This window comes from Protopterus annectens, chromosome 6.part1, assembly GCF_019279795.1.
Source record: "Protopterus annectens isolate FY-2018-M chromosome 6.part1, PAN1.0, whole genome shotgun sequence".
NCBI classification, from domain to species: Eukaryota; Metazoa; Chordata; order Ceratodontiformes; family Protopteridae; genus Protopterus; species Protopterus annectens.
The window spans coordinates 74,651,655-74,670,683 of record NC_056738.1 but is presented as its reverse complement, the minus strand read 5'-3'; the positions used below and the strand labels follow the sequence as shown (position 1 = coordinate 74,670,683).

The following is a 19,029-nucleotide window of genomic DNA, read 5'->3' as shown; positions in this document are numbered from 1 at the left end:
ATCATGTTTTCTGAACTTATACACAGCTACTAATCACACTGAGTTGTGTGGAAAATTTCAGACTGATCACGGTAAGGCAAAAGTCCAATAAAAAGTAACTTTAAATGCAGGAAACAAGACCACAAAAGAAAAAAAAGAAAAAAAAAACACCTCTTTTTTTCAGAATTGCTGCGACTTCTGCAAATAAGCACTTATTTAAACACATATCAAGGCTAAACATACAGAGAAGCCCATTCAACTTCATCTGTACCTACAACTTATAATCAAGCACAATAACATTTAAAACAGAAAAATTAAAAAAAAATAATACAAAAGAAAGAAAAATTGAAACAGAACTCCAAACGCTTAACCTCCTTGCTAGTGTAAAACATGAAATAAGCCAAAGGAAATACTCCAAATAATAGGAACCATAAGGTCATCTGCCCAGAAGTTAGCTCTTTTGTCGATTTAATCAAAGACCTCCTCAGAAAGATTTCCTGAAGAAGTCAGTGAATAAAAGAAGAAAATGCCAAAGTCCTGGTTAAAAATGGAAACAAATAACAGAAAAAAGTAAAACATTGACAAAAGGTTGCAAGTCAAGCTGTAAAACATCTGATATAGATGAAAATAGAGTAGAGATGAAAAAGTAATGTAAAATCCAGACTTGGATTAATAAAATAAATGGAGAGTTGATAAAACAAAATGACAGCTGATAGCACAAACTTAACACAAATAAAATAAATGAAAACGTTCCGGTGTATATACACTCTAAATAGACTTAATTAGCACGAGCTGACCAAAAAAGGAAATGAAAATACTTCAACAAAAGCATTTCAAACAAACTATCCAACATGATATATTTCAAGATTTCTTACTCAAACAGGATCTTTTTGCTGCAGCACTGGCACCTCCTATACACAAATTTCCTCCACGATGAACCAGCTCCAACTCCAAGTTTGTCCTAGAAGGAAACATAAATCAACACTGTCAACAAATTAGCACATTTCACAGATTTAGTCTTCTGCAGACAACTTAAGGTAAAACAACTCCAAATCAGTCAGTAACATGAAGTATGTATGTATTTATTATAATTGTTTACTTGGATTGTCCAACTAAGCAAAAGCCCATTTTCAGTGGAGGCCTGGGAAGCTATACAGAATCTAAGAAAGAGGTTTGTTATATAGTAACATAAAATGTAACAATGTTTCCAATAAGGCATTTCACATTTTACGTAGTTGTGCTCTTTCAAAACCCGAACTACATTAAATCGGCTTTAGTTATACAATACAGTTTAAGTAGATCATCACATGTGCACTGAAAACTGCCTGTGCAAGATTAACTGTTAATAAAGGATAATGGCAGCACGGTGCAAAGCTTCTTAAAAAGATGGTATTTCGATTTCTCATTACAATTTTTTATCCTGGCTCCACTAACTTCAAGCTGTCTCACCTTCACTGCTAAAAGGAATGACTACGGGTGGTGGAATATGCTTGGGACAGTCACATGCAGAATCAGGGTTTTGTAACATGTTGTCTTGGCTTCAGTGTGGGAAGTGAACTCCTGAATCCACATGCATGCTCCCTACAAACATCTATACTCCCATCTTTGTTGCTTATTTGATGCAAGGTCCCTGTCTTCCATTAGAGGCTGCCAGGCAGTGTAAAAATCTATATCCATTCTCCTAAGCGAGGACAGCTAGCCACTAGATACTTAAATGCAGCTCCCTTCCCAGACAGGTAACCTAGCACATAGGCTAAAGTAATCAATGATGCAAATTCTCCTTTTTTAATTTCTCCAAATCTTTTGGGTTTCTCATACCATGACAGGAATGGACCACATTCCTAAGTCAAAGTACGATTAAAGTTCATGAAATTAGTATTGTTTCAATCTTTGATGTCAGAAAGAAGTGCTCTTTGCAGCACCCACAATGTGCCCAGTAATCACTCCACCTGCAATTCGTACAGGGTTACATGGATTGGTAACAATAATGACTGCAGTGTCTTTTTTATAAGACCAGCTGCTCCTGCTACTATTGGAACTGCCAGGGTATCTTTTTTCCACATTGCTCTCATTTCTGCCTGCAAATCCTGGCATTTTATGACTTTGTGTCTCTCTGTACGCAAGACACTACAGTCACTGGGTGTGGTGATTTCAATGATCAATGCTACTTCTATGTAGCTGCTATGTCTTCCTTTCATGGACCACTATTTCTGGTTTTCTAGCATCTATCTTTTGAAAAGTTGGTAATGGGTGATCCCATGTGCTGTAGACTTCATTATTTTCTATGATGCTTTGTGGCTCATGTTTCCAGCGTTTTTCAGCCACTTCAATACCATAATGTTTGCACAATCCCCAGTGCAACAGTCTTGCCACATTATTATGCCTTTCAGTATACAGTCCTTCTGCCATTAATATGCCACAACCAGCAACGAGGTGTGCGGCTGTTTCCAATACTGTTTTACAAAACCAAATTGGTCTGTTTCTCCCACATTTTCAAAGGACTTCGTAAGCCAACTTGTACGTAGCCCAATATCTTGGGCTGCCAATATTAACCTTTCATCTCTTGGTTTGAATTTGCCTCTCCTTAAACATTCCTGCTTCGATTCTGATCAACATGAGGTTCTTCCATTAGTTTTCTATACTTGCAACTATATTTATGCATTTTCCACAATTCTTGCCCTCTCATCTGGTCCTTCACATTATACTCTCTCTTTTTTTTTTTTTTTTTGGCACATTCAGTTGTTGCCTGAGTTTTAACTACTTCTGGTTTGATTTCCATTCCTGCTTAATGCTGATATGCTTCTGCTAAATTAAGCAGAGAAGTAATCTTGGACTTATTCTCCTCATGTTTCAAAACTTTCAGTATGTTTGGGTCTTGTGAGGTCAGCAGATATGTGAGCAGTCCCACGGCAGATCAATACATGTAATCTGTTTCATGAGGCCCATCCCTCCTTCAGAAAGGGGAATATATCATCTTGGTATGCACCAATTTTGATAGATCATTTGGTGAGCATGAAGCATCCTTCTTTTCCTGTCTAATCTATACAACACTTTTTGGGGACAGTCAATCACTCCAAAACTGTAAGTCAGGACAGGAACAGCAAATTAATTTATAGCTTGAATTTTGTTCCTAGATGGCAAGGCTGTTTTCACGATTAATTTAAGTCTTCTAAAGTATTCCTTAATAGGTTTTATTCACATTGGTTCATGTTTTATTGTTGATCCTTCATCAAATCCCAAATATTTATACACTCCCTCTTGCTCAAGTTCTTTTATACCACATCCTTGTCCCAAACTGATGTTTTCTTGGTGCTGCAGTTTTCCTGATTTAAATGCTGCTTTTGCACATTTATCAAGACCAAATCATATTCTTTTATTATCTGAAAAAGGTTTGACTATTGCAGTTGTGCTTTCAGTTCCTCATCTGATGATTTATATAGTTTTAAATTATCTCCTTCTGTGTAAGTAAGGCAGTGATATCTCATTTGAAAAATGAGCACAGCAACCTGGACAGCCATGACCAGCGGCAAATACTATGACACTTCTTCACAAAAAATTATTAAATTAGTTTTGTCAACCTGTTGGGGAAGAAGCAGGGTGCCAGCCTGTGATGCTGGTAAACTGAGATATATCAGCAAACTGGGAAGCTGGACAGCCTTGGCTGGGAAAGAAAGGCTTGACTTGACTGGGGCTTAGTTCACCTACCTCAGTGGAAAGGTGTGGGTTTCTGCATCACAATTAAGCTTCTTACTGGAGACTAGTCAGAGAAGCCTTACTCTCACATAAATGTATGTATGTGCACAAGGAAGAAAGTCTGTCAATGTATCATGAACAGGAACACCCACAGCTGCATGTTTATGTCACTGCACACTCCTCCCCTCTAGGAAGTACAATACATATAAAAATCTCTACATTTGGTAACAGATGACACAAGGTCAGGATGCCTCATACTCCTCAACCACTGTGTGTTGATGGACAAATGTTCTGCCACCTGTTCCCCAATTTGGCAGACCCAATGAGGGAGGGATACAACAGTCACTCAACAATAAGCTTTGGGGGAGAAGAAGCAATGACCAGCTGTACATGGTCATTCTGGCCAAAGGGGCCAGGGGAAAAAAAAAGAACAAATCAAAAAGACAGCACATTTCTATCAATTACATCAGTATGTTGCAACTATTATTGGACGTTAACACTCAAGCTGGTCTACTACATACAAGATCAAATTAAATATTTCAATCAGTTTCAAAGTACATTTGTCGCCTCTTCTAATAACCACCACATGTCAACTGGAACATCACGATCAACTGCAGAACACTGTGAAATCAACAGCAATCAAAGAAAAAGTAAGCAGGGTTAGAGCATTTTTTTTTTACTTAAAAGATCTTAGGTGGTGTACAAAAACATTATATACTTTGAAAAGCAAAAGCAAAATCAAAATTGGAATACGTTCAAAGTTTATACGCACTTATGAAGCTACTGATATGTGAGGATCTTAAGAAGCCTAGCTTTGCATACCCATAGTAATAATTTTCACCTGATTATTGTAATATGAATCTCCAAATACAAACTGCACAAGTAAATGTTGGTCACTTCTACGCTTCTCCTGTCCACAAAGGCGACTGGAGCTACCACGTGCGAATTTGCAGTAAGCCATAAATTCATCTACATTACATTTGAATAGAGTAAGAGAAGTACTCTCCTTTATGTGGCAAGGAAGCTGGTTCCTGGAATTATAACTTCAGAAACTATGGCAGCTAAGATATCTTGGTAACAAAAGCTGATGATGCTAAGTGCATGGATCTTCATTTCTTAGAATAGCTATCAACAATTACATACTATATATTGTTACCTTGCCACATTACTAAGCAAAGCATTAGACTGAGAAAGAGTCTAGCTCTCTTTCACACATCTTCATGCACTGGCAAAAGGCATCATCATAATTTTTTCTCTAAACATAAAAAGTTTTACATATACATATTACAGACACACACACACACACACACATATATATATATATATATATATATATATACACACATACACACACACATTTATAGATACATAACTGTATATATTTATCTATATTTATCTCTCTCTCTCTCTCTCTATATATATATATATATATATATATATATATATATATATACACACACACACACACACATATGTATATATACATACATACTTGCATACACACACTCATAGAGAGGGAGACAGACATCCATATAAGTTGGGATTTGGTTTATGACACATGAAATACCTAACACTGTAAGCCTGAGAAAGCATACAGATAAGACATATCAAGTATTGTCTCTGCCTATTTTTTCTTTATTTTATATTAGATCAGTGTTTTCCATTAACTTCAATGGGCCACATCAACTACTCATCTTTCAGTTGAATAAGATTTAGGTTCTTTGTGTGCTAACCAGGACTCAGTGGGATCTCTTCATAGCCATTCTGGGAGCACTGTCTGATTAATTTTAATCTCTTTTTATTTTAATATTTTGCAAGTTGCATGCCCGAGGCTTATTTCTTCTAATTTTCTGGTGTACCACAGGACCCAATTACCTTTCTGAAATCCCTCCTACTCTTGTTTTCTTTTCCCTTTTTTTCCTGAATGCTGATGAGGCATTGTGTATGTACACAAGGGTAAAATGAACAGTTCTGTAAACACCCAACTCATACATGGTTCCACAAACCCCACCCTTAAGTCTTTGGTTACATTTTGCTTTCCTTTTTTGGGTCTATTTAAAAGACTACTTAATGGAGTCCTCCACTCTGAATTTCTCAACTGGCACCTGCTCAGAGCACAACAGCCTCTTCTAAACTAATTTAGGTTTTCTGACTGAAAAGTACAAGAATTAGAAGTTATGTACTTACCATAACGTTCCATCTGAGTAGGTGGATTCATTTGTCTGCAACCTGTGGGTATGGATCCGATATCGGATCCGAACCGGCATGGTTTATCCAGCTATGGATCCGAGCTCCTAGCTCCTCCCCTCACCCATAATGCCCTGCTCTCCCTACATGACCTCAGATCGAGTTTGCCCTGCACCAACTACCCTAACCAAAGGGTAACACACCCTATGCAGGAAACTGACAAGGCCAGGGGGATAGGAGGGCGGGATGGTTGCAGACAAATGAATCCACCTACTCAGATGGAACGTTATGGTAAGTACATAACTTCTAAATCTGAAGTAGGAGAATGAATTTGTCAGCAACCTGTGGGACAGAGTCCCCAGCTACCTGAATCTTGGGTGGCCATCATGGAAGGATATTCCGGAGCCAAAGGATGCTCTACCTCTAGAAGTGACGTCCAGCTTGTAATGAGTAATAAAGGTATGAGATGAAGCCCAAGTGGCTGCTGAACAAATGTCATCTAGAGGAACCCTAGACTTAAAGGCCGCTGAAGTAGAGACAGACCGGGTCGAATGAGCATGGACTCCCTCCGGTGCGGGCCTCCCAGAGGCTTGGTACGCCAACAGAATACACTGAGAAATCCAGCGTGACAAAGAAACTTTGGAAATTGGTTTACCCAGATTGAATTTGGCAAAAGAAATGAACAACTGGTCTGATTGCCTATGACCAGCTGTCCTATGAAGGTAAAAACAAAGCTGCCTGTGAACATCCAAGGAATGCAGCTTGTATTCGCCTTTGTTTTGATATTTAGGGAAGAAAACAGGGAGGTTGATGGACTGATTTATGTTAGCTTCTGAAGCTACTTTAGGAAGAAAGGAGGGATTGATCCTTAGGTACACCCGGTCCGGATGAAAAATCAAATAAGGCGGTTTCATGGACAGGGCCTGAAGCTCTGAAACTCTCTTAGCCGAAGTAATGGCTACCAAAAAAGCAGTCTTAAAGGACAAGTATTTAAGATCGACTGTGGCTGCAGGTTCGAAGGGGGGAGCGGTCAAGGCCTGAAGTACCAAGGAAAGATCCCACGGGGGAACCGTTTCTTTGACAGGGGGTCTGAGCAAAAAGGTGCCTTTTAGGAAGGTTTTGCATAACTTAGCCGACATAAGAGGCCCTGAATCGTGTCCAACATGGTAATGAGATATGGCCGTCAGCTGAACTTTGATCGTGGAACTACTGGTGCCATCATTAAACAGAGTAGTAAGGAAATCTAGAACCAAAGGAAGGGGAACCGTGAAAGGATCTAGGTCTTGCCGCTCTGCCCAAATGGAGAAACGCTTCCATTTACTGCGGTAAATTTTTCTGGTAGAGGGCTTGTGGGCCGCTACCAGAATGGCCTTAACTGGGGACGAGATACCGGGAGTCCTGATTAGGAGTGGAACTGGAGCAGCCAAGCAGTCAACTTCAGGTTGTCCAGGTTCGGAGTTGGCAGGTTCGACGGGTGTGATATCAGATCCGGAATGGGATCTAGAATCCAAGGTGGATTCACTGAATGAGACCTTAGGTAAGGGAACCAGATCTGTCGAGGCCAGAACGGGGCAATGAGGATCATTCTGCACCCCAACCGAGAGGCTTTCTGAAGTACTTGTAGCATCAGAGGCAGAGGGGGGTATGCGTAAAGAAGACCGGGAGGCCAAGCATGCACCAGAGCGTCTCTCAGAGAATCCCCTGGAGGGGGGATTAGAGAGAAAAAACTGTCGCACTTGGCGTTTAAAGAAGAGGCGAAGAGATCGCAACAGGGAGTCCCCCACTGTGCGAAGATACGTTTCGCTACTTGAGAATTGAGAGACCACTCGTATGGGGAGAGAATGGTGAGACTGAGCTTGTCCGCTAGGATGTTGGTCCGACCCGGAATATGCGTTGCGATGAGAAAGCAGTTGGTGGAGATCGCCCATTCCCACACTCTCATGGCTTCTCGGCATAAAGGGTAAGACCTGGTTCCCCCCCTGTTTGTTGATGTACCAGACCACCGACATGTTGTCTGATTGAATCGCAATTGTTCCCAGGGGAAGGAGGGCATGAAGTGCTTGCAACGCCAAGAGCACTGCCCTCATTTCCAGAACATTGATATGCAGGGAGGTCTCTGAATCGCTCCACGTGCCTTGGACCATCCGGCCTGCAAAATGCCCCACCCACCCGAGGCGGGAAGCGTCTGTGGTCACCGTGGCGAGAGGGGGAGATGCACAAAAGGGGCGGCCCCTGTGGAGGTCCGGAGAATGGAGCCACCACAAGAGAGACCACTTGCAAGCCTTGCTGATCGCGATGGGATGATACAGGGGGAGGGAGAGAAATGACCATTGCACCTGAAGTGTCCATCGAAGCACCTGCATGTTGAAGCGGGCGTGCGGAAGAAGAGTAATCGCTGCCGCCATAGACCCTAGCGCCCTCAGGACCAATTCTGCAGGTGTTGAGCTGGAGTGAAGGATGGCCCGCACCTGGAGTCGCAGATTCCGAACCCTGTCGGTTGTGAGAAAGGCTCTTAAATTTCTCTTGTCTAACCTGGCTCCTATAAATTCTACTGTTTTAGTAGGGACCAGGTTGGACTTCTCTATGTTTACCGTGATGCCTAGCTTGGGAGCTAGACGAAGGAAGGAGTCTCTTGCCAAAGACTGTAGATTCCTTGTTGGGGCGGTGAGAAGCCAGTCGTCTAGGTACGGAAAGACCTGCACCCCCTGAAGCCTCAGGTGGGCCGCTACCACTGCTAACACTTTGGTGAACACACTGGGGGCTGTGGTGAGACCAAAGGGAAGGACCCTGAACTGGTAGTGACTGGCTCCCAGCCGGAAGCGAAGAAACCTCCTGGATCGTCTGTCCATCCAAATGTGGTAGTACGCATCCTTGAGGTCTATAGAGCACATCCAGTGATTCTCCCCTAGAAGCGGGAGGATGGGCTGCAAAGTGACCATCCGGAACTTCTCTTCGGGAACTGACAGGTTCAACAGGGACAGGTCTAGAATGGGTCTTAGGTCCCCCGTCTTTTTTGGCACTAAAAAGAACCTGGAGTAGAACCCTGATCCGATCTGGTCTGGGGGTACGGGCTGGATGGCTCTTTTTCTCAGCAGATGGCCAATTTCTGCTGAAGCGGCCTCCCTCTGATCGGGTGGAACATCAGGGAGGATTTTTAACTTTGGGACATGAAGAAAGGGGATCTTGTAACCTCTGGATATAATCTGGAGTACCCAGCGGTCCGATGTAATGGACTCCCATGCCGCTAGGTGCTCCGAGAAACGTCCCCCAACTGCCTCCAGAGTGGAGCAGTCGGGCAACCCCTCAGGGTTGCTGCGTGGGCCGTTCAGAGAAGGGTTCTCTGGACCCAAAGTTCCTGGGAGCCCCTCTGCCCCTAGGGCGGCGCCCTCCCTGTCCTCCTCTGCTGCGGAAGGACTGGTTGTCCGGAGCGGGTTGGGAATGCTGCGACTTCCGGAACCACATCTTCTTCTGGCCCTTTTGGTTCCTAGAGTAGGACCTCTGGGGCACAGAGAAGCGGACTCCGACAGCAGACAGCGTCTTCCCGTCCTTCTTGCTCTGAACCAAGGTATCGCGAACCGTCTTGCCAAAAAGGACAGAACCGTCAAAGGGGGCGTTCACGAATGACACCTTGAAGGGCTCCGTAAAATCGCAGTGGCGGAGCCAGGCCTGCCATCTTGTGACTAGGCCCGCTCCCGCAGCTCTAGCGGCTCCCTCGGTAGTGTGGGAAAGTAACCGCATAGAGGTGTTAGTCACAGAACGAAGAGTGGCCATACGGGTGGAGTGCATAAGTTTGTCCTCCTGCGATATGGACTCTGGGGGGATGCAGCGTATTCCTTGATAAGATCGCACTGCATCCTGATGACGTGTGCCAAATAGTTGAGCGCCCTCACTGAGAAGGTCGCTGAACTAAAGATTTGCTTCCCCAAACGGTCCATCATCCGAGACTCCTGGTTCGGGGGATGGACTGAGGGACTCTCCTGGGGAGTTCCCTCTTAGTGGCTGCTGCCGACAACATGGCATCTACCGGGGGTCCCTTGCTCCAGTGGGCACGGTCAGCAGGGGGGCTAAGGATCCTGTCGGGCCTCTTAGGGATTGGCTCCACGGTGTCTGGGTCCTTCCACGCCCTGGTGGTAATAAGGTCCACCAGGGGGTCGGCAGGAGGGGACACCCAAGAGGTAGACGGGCTCGCTTCAAATGCCTCCAAGAACACTGACTCGTCCGAGGAAGACTTTGGGGCAGACCACCCACCTCTGATCCGTAACATTTCCATGATGTCTCTGAAGGAGACATCCTCAGGGGGTGATCTTGGGAAGCCTTCCCCTTCCTCCAAGTCAGTGTCTTCGGTCAAAGACTCGGGGGAGTCTATGTGCCTCCTTTTACACGAATGCTTGCAAGGTGCTTCCTCGGGGTGGCTGTCCGAGGAGCTCTCACCAGCAATGTCCAGAACCACAGGAACTGCTTGGGGCAGTGAATCGGGCTGTCCCAGTGGCCAGGTGATGGAAGCCTGGCCCAGAGCAGATGGAGTGCGGGACGGAGCCGAAGCAAGGGCCGGGGGTCCGGATGCCCTCAACAGAGCCCTCTCCACTACATCAAAGGCCGAGGGGGAGCCAGCCTCGACCATAGGATCCAAAAGTCGGCTCCCCCTCAGATCCGATGAGCAGATCGGAGCCGGCGCTGAGCCCCTCGGATCCGAGGGACCAGTGCGCTCCGACAAGGACGGCGCCGAAGGCACACTGAGTCTCTCTGATCCGAAGCTCGGGCCAAGGCTCCAAGAGGTCGGATCCGACAGACTCGAGGGCAGGGTCGGATCCGAAGTACCCAGTATTGTCAGCGCTGACTCACCCGCGGCTCCGAGGCTGCCCGGCTCCGAGCTCTCCGAACCCAGGTAGCGGGTCGGAGAAGGAGCAATGGGCTTAAAAAAGGGGGTCGAGCTCCCCCCCAGAGGGGGGGGAGGCAGGAGCACTCCCATCTGCATCTGGGCCTGGATGAACCTTCGCATCATCCGGTCCAGATCAGCATTGGACAGGCTGTAAGTAGACCTCGACGAGGCTACCAAGGTAGGCCTTGAGTGCCGCCTCGAAGGAGGTCGGGTCTCCTCATCCTCAGGCTCCGGTGAAAAGCACGGGGACCGGAGCCAAGGAGGGGGAGAGCCAGCAGCCAGAGAGGCCGGAGAAGCCCGCTTAGCCGGCGTGGCCGAAACGGAGGTCTCGGCCCCTCGCTTGTGGTGCTTCACTCTCCAGTCCTTTTTTCTGGCTTCCCTCTCCTCTGACCCTTTGGCGGGAGTTTGAATCCCGGGTGGAGGAGGGGGAGCAGGCAAGGCAGGGAGTGCCGAAGCAGTGACCACCAAGGGGGCGGGGGCCGAAGCCAAGTCCGGGGGCAAGAGTCCCGCCAAGACCAGCTTCGACCTCCGCTCCTTCAATGCCCTGGGGTTGAACCCTGCACAGATTGAACACCCTGAAGTGAGGTGTTCAACCCCAAGGCATTGAGTGTGGCCATCAGCAGGGGAAAGCTTATGGCCACACTCTGAGCACTTTGAAAAAACAGCCTTTGGGGCCTCAGGCATCACTATTTTTTTTTTTTTTTTTTTTAAAATAGTAACAGTAAACTAAAACACTCACACAAAGGCCCCCAAAAAAACCACACACACACACACACACACACACACACACACACACACACCAACTACGAACCAGCGAGGGGAGGGTAAAAAATATATTAAATTAACCCAAAAAAGATATAAACAGAACAGAAGGGAAACCTATAACTTTCACTCAAATTTAAAGTTTTAAAGATTTTAAAACCCTTTAATAAAGAATACTATAACTTAGCTTTTGGAGCTCTGACGACCCAGCCTTTACCATGCACGGCAAACTAGATCTGAGGTCATGTAGGGAGAGCAGGGCATTATGTGTGAGGGGAGGAGCTAGGAGCTCGGATCCATAGCTGGATAAACCATGCCGGTTTGGATCCGATATCGGATCCATACCCACAGGATGCTGACAAATGAATTCTCCTACTTCAGATCTAAAGTTCTCGCAAATACAGCAATTGCTCCCCAAGTGTCTTACTCCAATCATACAAAAAACGTCTAATGAGGGTCATGTGGAGACTACATTTCTTATAGTTTTTGAAACCTGTCTTGAGATCTTTATCCACCACTATGCCTGCAGTCAAACAAACTCAAAACTAACACAAAATGTCACTGAAACAGTTGTAAATCCAGCTTATACAACAGTCTCTCAAAAAAAAAAAAAAAAAAAAAAAAACAGTTGTGAATAATAACTTCTTTTAAGACACAAAAGGCCGCAGAAGTAAAGACATTTTTGTTTTTCTTTTTTACAAGAAAAGGGAATAAGGAAGGACAAGTTAGGAGATCTTACAAAGTTGAAAAATTAGCAACAGCCCACAGAGGCTTTTAGAGAAGAAGCAAAGAGTTATAGCACTATCGTAAAAACTTATCTGGGTGAAGAAGACTAAATAAACCCTCATTTGCTTGAGCTCGCTCAAGAGATACTGATGGTGGAATGGTGGCAAAGAGGTCTGGAGTATCTCATCAAACCAGTGATTATGGGATAGGGGAGAAGCTTAGTCAACAAAACAGATGGTCGAAAGATGTATGAGTTTGCACAATTCACGGGGTTGAGGAAAATGCCTTTTCCCCAGTATTGTGCAATCTTTGACTTAGAATATATAATTAGCATGGGGTATGACAGCGGGGCTTGTCTCACTTCAAAAACATTTTATATGTTCTGAAGTTAGTGCTCGGCACATGCCTGGTACTGTGTCAATGTTCACTATGTTGACATTTTGTGGTCAACATTTTGAATGTCCACATCTAGATGTTTCATTTAAATTCAGTACACCTAGGTATATACATTAGAAGACCTGATTTTTTTTCTTCTTTTTGCCTCTTGCCATCCACCATCAGTCATGGTGCTATGCACTTCTGCAATACTGCTGAGCAAATAGGGGTAGGGTGCTAATCTAACAGAAAGGATGCTTTTCTCTCTATGTCTAGTCTTTAGTACAACTCTCACTGTAAGCAAGCAGGGATAACTGTGCAGTTTGTGCTTACATGCTTCCATGTGCATATCTTCTGCTGTAGATGATCTGCCAGTGCTCCTCCATCACTTATGCACCTAGGCTAGAGCTTTCATAGGAAGGAACCCACCCCCCCACAAGAGAAGAGCTAGCAAGAGCCACTTGATTACCCCTCCTGTCCTTTTGGCCCCTCATGCATATAACTCATTAAATAAACTTATAACACCAGTGCCACAGATGAAAGTGCTTTCTTTGTTTCCTCCAAGGTCTTTTCTCCCCCTCTGCACATCAACCATCAAGCAATCTTTTATCAGATGCAAACTCTCTTGTTCCTTAGGTATGAGGATTCTTAGGAGCTGTCATCCAGGCGCAGATAGGGGAGTTTGGTGCTTAAGAGTGGCACCCTAGCAATGAGTGCTATTTTTATATGTAAGGCTCTGATCCCTCTCCATGAGTGGAGATATGGAGGTTGACATAATGCTCAAGGTGTTCATCTTACAGACACAAAGTACAAGGTTTGCCTCTCACCTTGAGGAGCATGGTTAGGCTTAATAAGGCCCTCTGCAGTCTTTAGCATAGCAATTACCTAAGAACCTATGTCACCATAGGGACTTGCCTATGTCCCTCTATCATACAAAAAGTGCTCCTTCACTCAGCAGAGAACAGTGACCATCGCTGGCTAGGGTGGTCATGTTCCTGTTGTCCCTGCACCATCAACAACCTGTTTGACAGGTGATCAGTTCAGAAGCAGAGACCCCCCCTCAGTACTGGCACTCCCAAACTATTAGGCACGCAAGCCTCAGAATGAACTCACATTGTCTGGGTCCAAGTAAAGGCTTTATTTCTGTACACTACCCATGCTGCTTCATAGCTCTTTCTCTTTGTGCCAATTGGCTTGGGCAAAGCAAATTGCGTTTCACTAATTACTAACAGAGAATCACTATTTTATCAAGGAATAAAATCTCATCCATTAAAGCCCACAAAATTCATTGATTTGAACAATATATACGTAAGACTTCCACATTATACACTGGCTAGTAAGAACATCTGGACAGCTCTCTAAAATATTAAAAAATAAATTACTGTAATAAATTGTGTCATACTACACATATAACTCATTAGGGTAGTTATTTATTTATTTTACATTTGTTGACTGGGATAGTCCAACTGGATATATGTCCATTTTCAGCAGAGGCCCGGGGAGAAAAGCTCCAGATAACACAGACAGAACATAACAGATATGAGTCAAACATATTTACAAAGCCCTCTAGTAAATACTCACAATATACACAGTGTGTAATAGTACACAAAAACAACAGGTTGCAGCAAGCTATTATGAGCAAGAGATGCGTACAATATTAATTTAAATAAGGCATTGAATAAGTAGTGATTAATCAGGGTTAGTACAGGGACAAAGCCAGTGCTTTTTAAAATACTGTTTGAGGCCTTTTTTGAAGAGACTTAAAGAAGTTTCGAGGGTAAGGTTAGATGGAAGTGAATTCCAAGTTTTACCAATGACGTTGTCAAACAGGGAGTCGCTGGCTAAGTTAATGGCTTTGCGGGTTTGGAACAACAGTTTATTGGATGATCGTAGTTGCCTTGAATTACTGTATGGCTTTATCATATTTTTGAGTGCCGGAGTATTTTCAGGGTTGCACAGAATTTTGTGTGCTACTAAAAGCTGATGGAATAGAAGTAGGGTAGGCAGTTCTAGCCACCTGAGAAGACTGAGGTTTTGACAGTGATGTGTCCTATATATTGAGCCTATGGTAAATCTGGCAATATGGTTGTAACAGTGAGAGAGCTTACTAAGTTCAGTTTTGCTCAAAGTGGAGAGTATGAGGGAGGCATACAGAAGGGTAGAAAGTAGGTGTGAGCGGGCGACTGCAGTCCTAGCTAACAGTGTTAGAAAAGGTTTGCTTCTATATAATGAGCCAAGCTTCTTATTAATGGTTTTTATAGTTTTACAGATATGCAGATCAAGTTCGAGATTATTGCCCACTATTACTCCTAAAAGCTTAGTATGGTCATCTGGAGAGATAGAGGTACCGTTTTAAATAAGTTCTTCTTCAACTGGAAAATAGCCACTAGGTTTGCTGTTACTTATTGTTAGCTGCTTCACTGGTAAGACTGTCTGCTTGTCACTTCACTGCTATAGTTTATACTTCAAAAAAACTGCCCAACCAGTATAGAACAGCTAGACAATGTACTTACGTATCATGGACTAAAACGTAATGCAACTACAAGGACACAAAATTATTTTGAAGTCCCTGTTTCCCATCTGAATGGCTACAAAACAAAATAACTGCAATCCAGTCTACTTGGCAGCATATAATGCACTTGAACCTGGTTTAACCTGCTCCAGATTTCTGGAGTCTAAACCTCATATTTTTCCTTCACTTTGTGCTGTGCCTCCACTTGCATTAAGAAAAATTATATTTATAAATCTAACAGTTATGGCAGCTCTGGCCTTGGTAAACTATCTATACAATAACAAAATGACATGTGATGATACAATGAAAGCTTTACTGTTTCCCCAACATGGTAATGGTGAGGACTGAGCTGTATCTGAAACTTTACCATGTCACTTGAGTCTGAACAGGTCAATTTCTTGCCTGAATTGGAATCCAGTGCAGGACAAAATTAACAGGTATTTAAATTTTTTTATACCATTAAGCAAGTCAAATAATACCTAAACATAGCTGTAATGACTGGGGATATGGGTATGGAACAAAAGAGGTGAAACTAATGCTGCAATGTCTTCTGTTCAACCAAATAAGCAAATAATCCGTGGTTTGGGGAATATGTCTGGCAACCCTCTATTGGCTAAAGTTGGTGCTGTAAATGAAGTCAGCTTGGGAGCTGCTGACAAGACTAATGGTAATGTAGACCATTTAATTATTAAGCTTGAAAGAAAAGTTCAGACATACAAGAAGCTCCAATGGCAGCGGCTGAGCTTTTTAGCTTATTTGGAGCTAAATGCAGTGCCAAGAGGGTTACGTGTTTTAAAAATGCCGGCATATGCAAACTCATATCCGGAGTTGCTAAAAAAATGGCAACAACTGAACTTGAAGCTTAGTGCGGACTATATGTCTCTAATGAATGATTTCTTTGTAGATATAGAGCAAGGGCTCACTGAAGAAATGATTAGTCTTGAAAATTAAATAGTGAATTCACCAATGTTTAATAACGCATCTATAACATTCCAACATATGTTCAAAAGAATAAACATGCTGGATAAGAAGCTTGAAGCAGTTAAACAATGTAAATTACTTAGAGATATAAATTATTATAACTTGGGATATATTTTCTCCTGGCCCAAACAGAATAAGACAAGAACTGATACTTTTATTAAGCGCTCGCAAAAAGGCGCTATGTATGAATTAGATACATTTGGAGAAGGCAGTCAACCTTCCACCAATGAATGGCGTCGGAAAAACAGCTTAACCAATGAGGCAGCAAGACCTGAATTGAATATGAGAGCTTCTATAAGCACTCCCTCGGACACCCATATGTTAGAAAGAGGTGCACCAGAGAATGACCTAATCAATCAGCATCAAGCTACTCTTATTCAGACGTCAGCAGGTACGTCATCTGCTACACTAATGGCAACCTCAAACGGCATGCAGAATGGTGAGTTTTTTCCAGCTCCATGAAACCGGTGGCAATATGACTACCCGAGAAAATAGATGTATGGAAACGACCGCAATCGACAGGCAGGTCAGAACTGAGAGCGAATCCAAATGGAATGAAAAGGAAGAACAACAGTCCGATATTGTTCAACAAGCAGGGACGACGTTGATGTCAATAAGTAAGCAGAAGGACACTATTTTGAATTTTGTAAAACAACCAAGTACTGAGCAAGAGTGAGAGTGAGAAAATAACAGAAGATAACAATCCAAGATGTAAAATCCACGTAGTTTATTGCAGACAAGAACAAACGGATAAGCGCTTTCACTGTATCAGCTTCTTCAGATCCATGAAACAAACCTCCTAACACAAACTAGTTATATATTAAAAGCACACTGAGACAATTAAATAATTAACCTATCAAGAAGATGATCCAACACAAACCTCTATTTAAAGGCATAGCAAACTGCAAAGAACAGAAAAAGAACAGAAAAAAGCTCACTACAAGAATATAAATGCATAAAATAACTTAAAACATCCGTAAAATGACTTTAAACACTCCATAGAATATATAAAAGATTTTCCAAAACACATAAACTAATACATAAAAAAAATTTGTATATAAATACATAAAAAACTTTGAGACATAAGGACATAATGTAGGCATATGCATACAAGTAATTACAAATAGTCACTTTACATGCCTGCGCTGCCTTAGGCTAGGTTTTATGGATGCCCTTTCATTTAAACCCAGTCCCCTATCAGCCCTTAAAAGTGTTATCCAGTCACTCTCTTTTCCTTCAGTGTATATCCTAACATCACCACCCCTCTGATTTGGGCTGATGACCTCTAACACTCTAAACAATGCTTTTTTCTGTTCTTTTTCTGTTCTTTGCAGTTTGCTATGCCTTTAAATAGAGGTTTGTGTTGGATCATCTTCTTGATAGGTTAATTATTTAATTGTCTCAGTGTGCTTTTAATATATAACTAGTTTGTGTTAGGAGGTTTGTTTCATGGATCTGAAGAAGCTGATACAGTGAAAGCGCTTATCCGTTTGTTCTTGTCCACAATAAACTACGTGGATTTTACATCTTGGATTGTTATCTTCTGTTATTTTCTCACTCTCACTCCTGCTCAGTACTTGGTTGTTTTAGGGCGTTTACCTGTGAAGCAGCAATTTGTCAGACTTTTTTATTTGCACTTTTGTTTTGCTGCTGTCAGGAGTGAGTTTATTGCTTGATCATGGCCAATATTGAGTTGGATTATACTCCTAGAGGTGAAGACCGTAGGAAAGAAATAAAACCTAGCCTAAGGCAGCGCAGGCATGTAAAGTGACTATTTCTAATTACTTATATGCATATGCCTACATTATGTCCTTATGTCTCAAAGTTTTTTATGTATTTATATATAAATTTTTTTTATGTATTATTTTATGTGTTTTGGAAAATCTTTTATATATTCTATGGAGTGTTTAAAGTAATTTTACGGATGTTTTAAGTTATTTTATGCATTTATATTCTTGTAGTGAGCTTTTTTTCTGTTCTTTTTCAATTGTCCACTACTGAACGCCTTTATGAATGTTTGTGAATACGAACTACGAACGTTATATGATACTAGAACTAGTAAAAAAAGAAATTCTTATAATTTAACATATGAAGAATACAAAGCATTAATAGAATTATGTGGGAATAATAATATAATATTAAAGCAAGCTGATAAGGGTGGTGCAATACTCCTTTTCAATAGGCTGCAATATGTTGAATTAATGAATGAATTTATATCTGATATTAAAACATTAGCTTTGGTGAAATTAAAAACTTGATTGCTGAAGTGAACATGTTTATCTATGATGCGCAACTACAAGGTGATATTCCATTAGAACTTTTCAACTTTTTCACTGTACCATGTCCAAGAACACCAATGATATATGATATCCCTAAACTACATAAATCTACATCCACACTGTGACGAGATTCATAGCATTGGGGAGGGGGTGGGTTACAGAATCCCTTTCTATCTACATACAAGGTGTTCTGAGCAAGTATCTACCATTATGTCGAAGTTGCATAAAGGTATATTCCATTAGGCCGTGGTGGTGCAGCGGTAGCGTTGTCGCCTCACAGCAAGAGGTTTTCCCGTTCGATTCTCAGCTGGAGCGCCTTCTGTGTGGAGTATGCATGTCCTCCCCGTGGTCGAGTGGCATTTGAAATCCATGCGTGAATGGGCATGCCTTCGTTGAAGGTTGGGCTGGCAACTCAGCACCCTAAAAATCTACTGCCAATCATTAGCGGACTGGAGTTCCGCTGTGGCGACCCCTAACCGGGGAAAAAGCCAGAAGAAGACAAGGTAATATTCCATTAGAACTTTTCAAGTTTTTCACTGTACCATGTCCAAGGACACCAATGATATATGATATCCTTAAACTACATAAATCTACATCCAAACCTCGATGAGACCCATAGTATTGGGGATGAAGTGGGTTACAGAATCCCTTTCCAT

General features: G+C 42.7%; 1 protein-coding gene across 4 annotated transcripts in view; it reads right to left on the bottom strand.

Moving 5' to 3' along the window:
* Positions 1–19,029, bottom strand: part of UBR3 (ubiquitin protein ligase E3 component n-recognin 3) — a 4,226,407-nt gene that overhangs the window by 1,038,337 nt on the left and 3,169,041 nt on the right. For all 4 annotated transcript variants that reach the window (XM_044075499.1, XM_044075501.1, XM_044075502.1 and 1 more), the window contains one exon: positions 855–940. In XM_044075499.1, the coding sequence (XP_043931434.1) occupies positions 855–940 (86 nt within the window). The remainder of the gene's footprint in view (positions 1–854; positions 941–19,029) is intronic.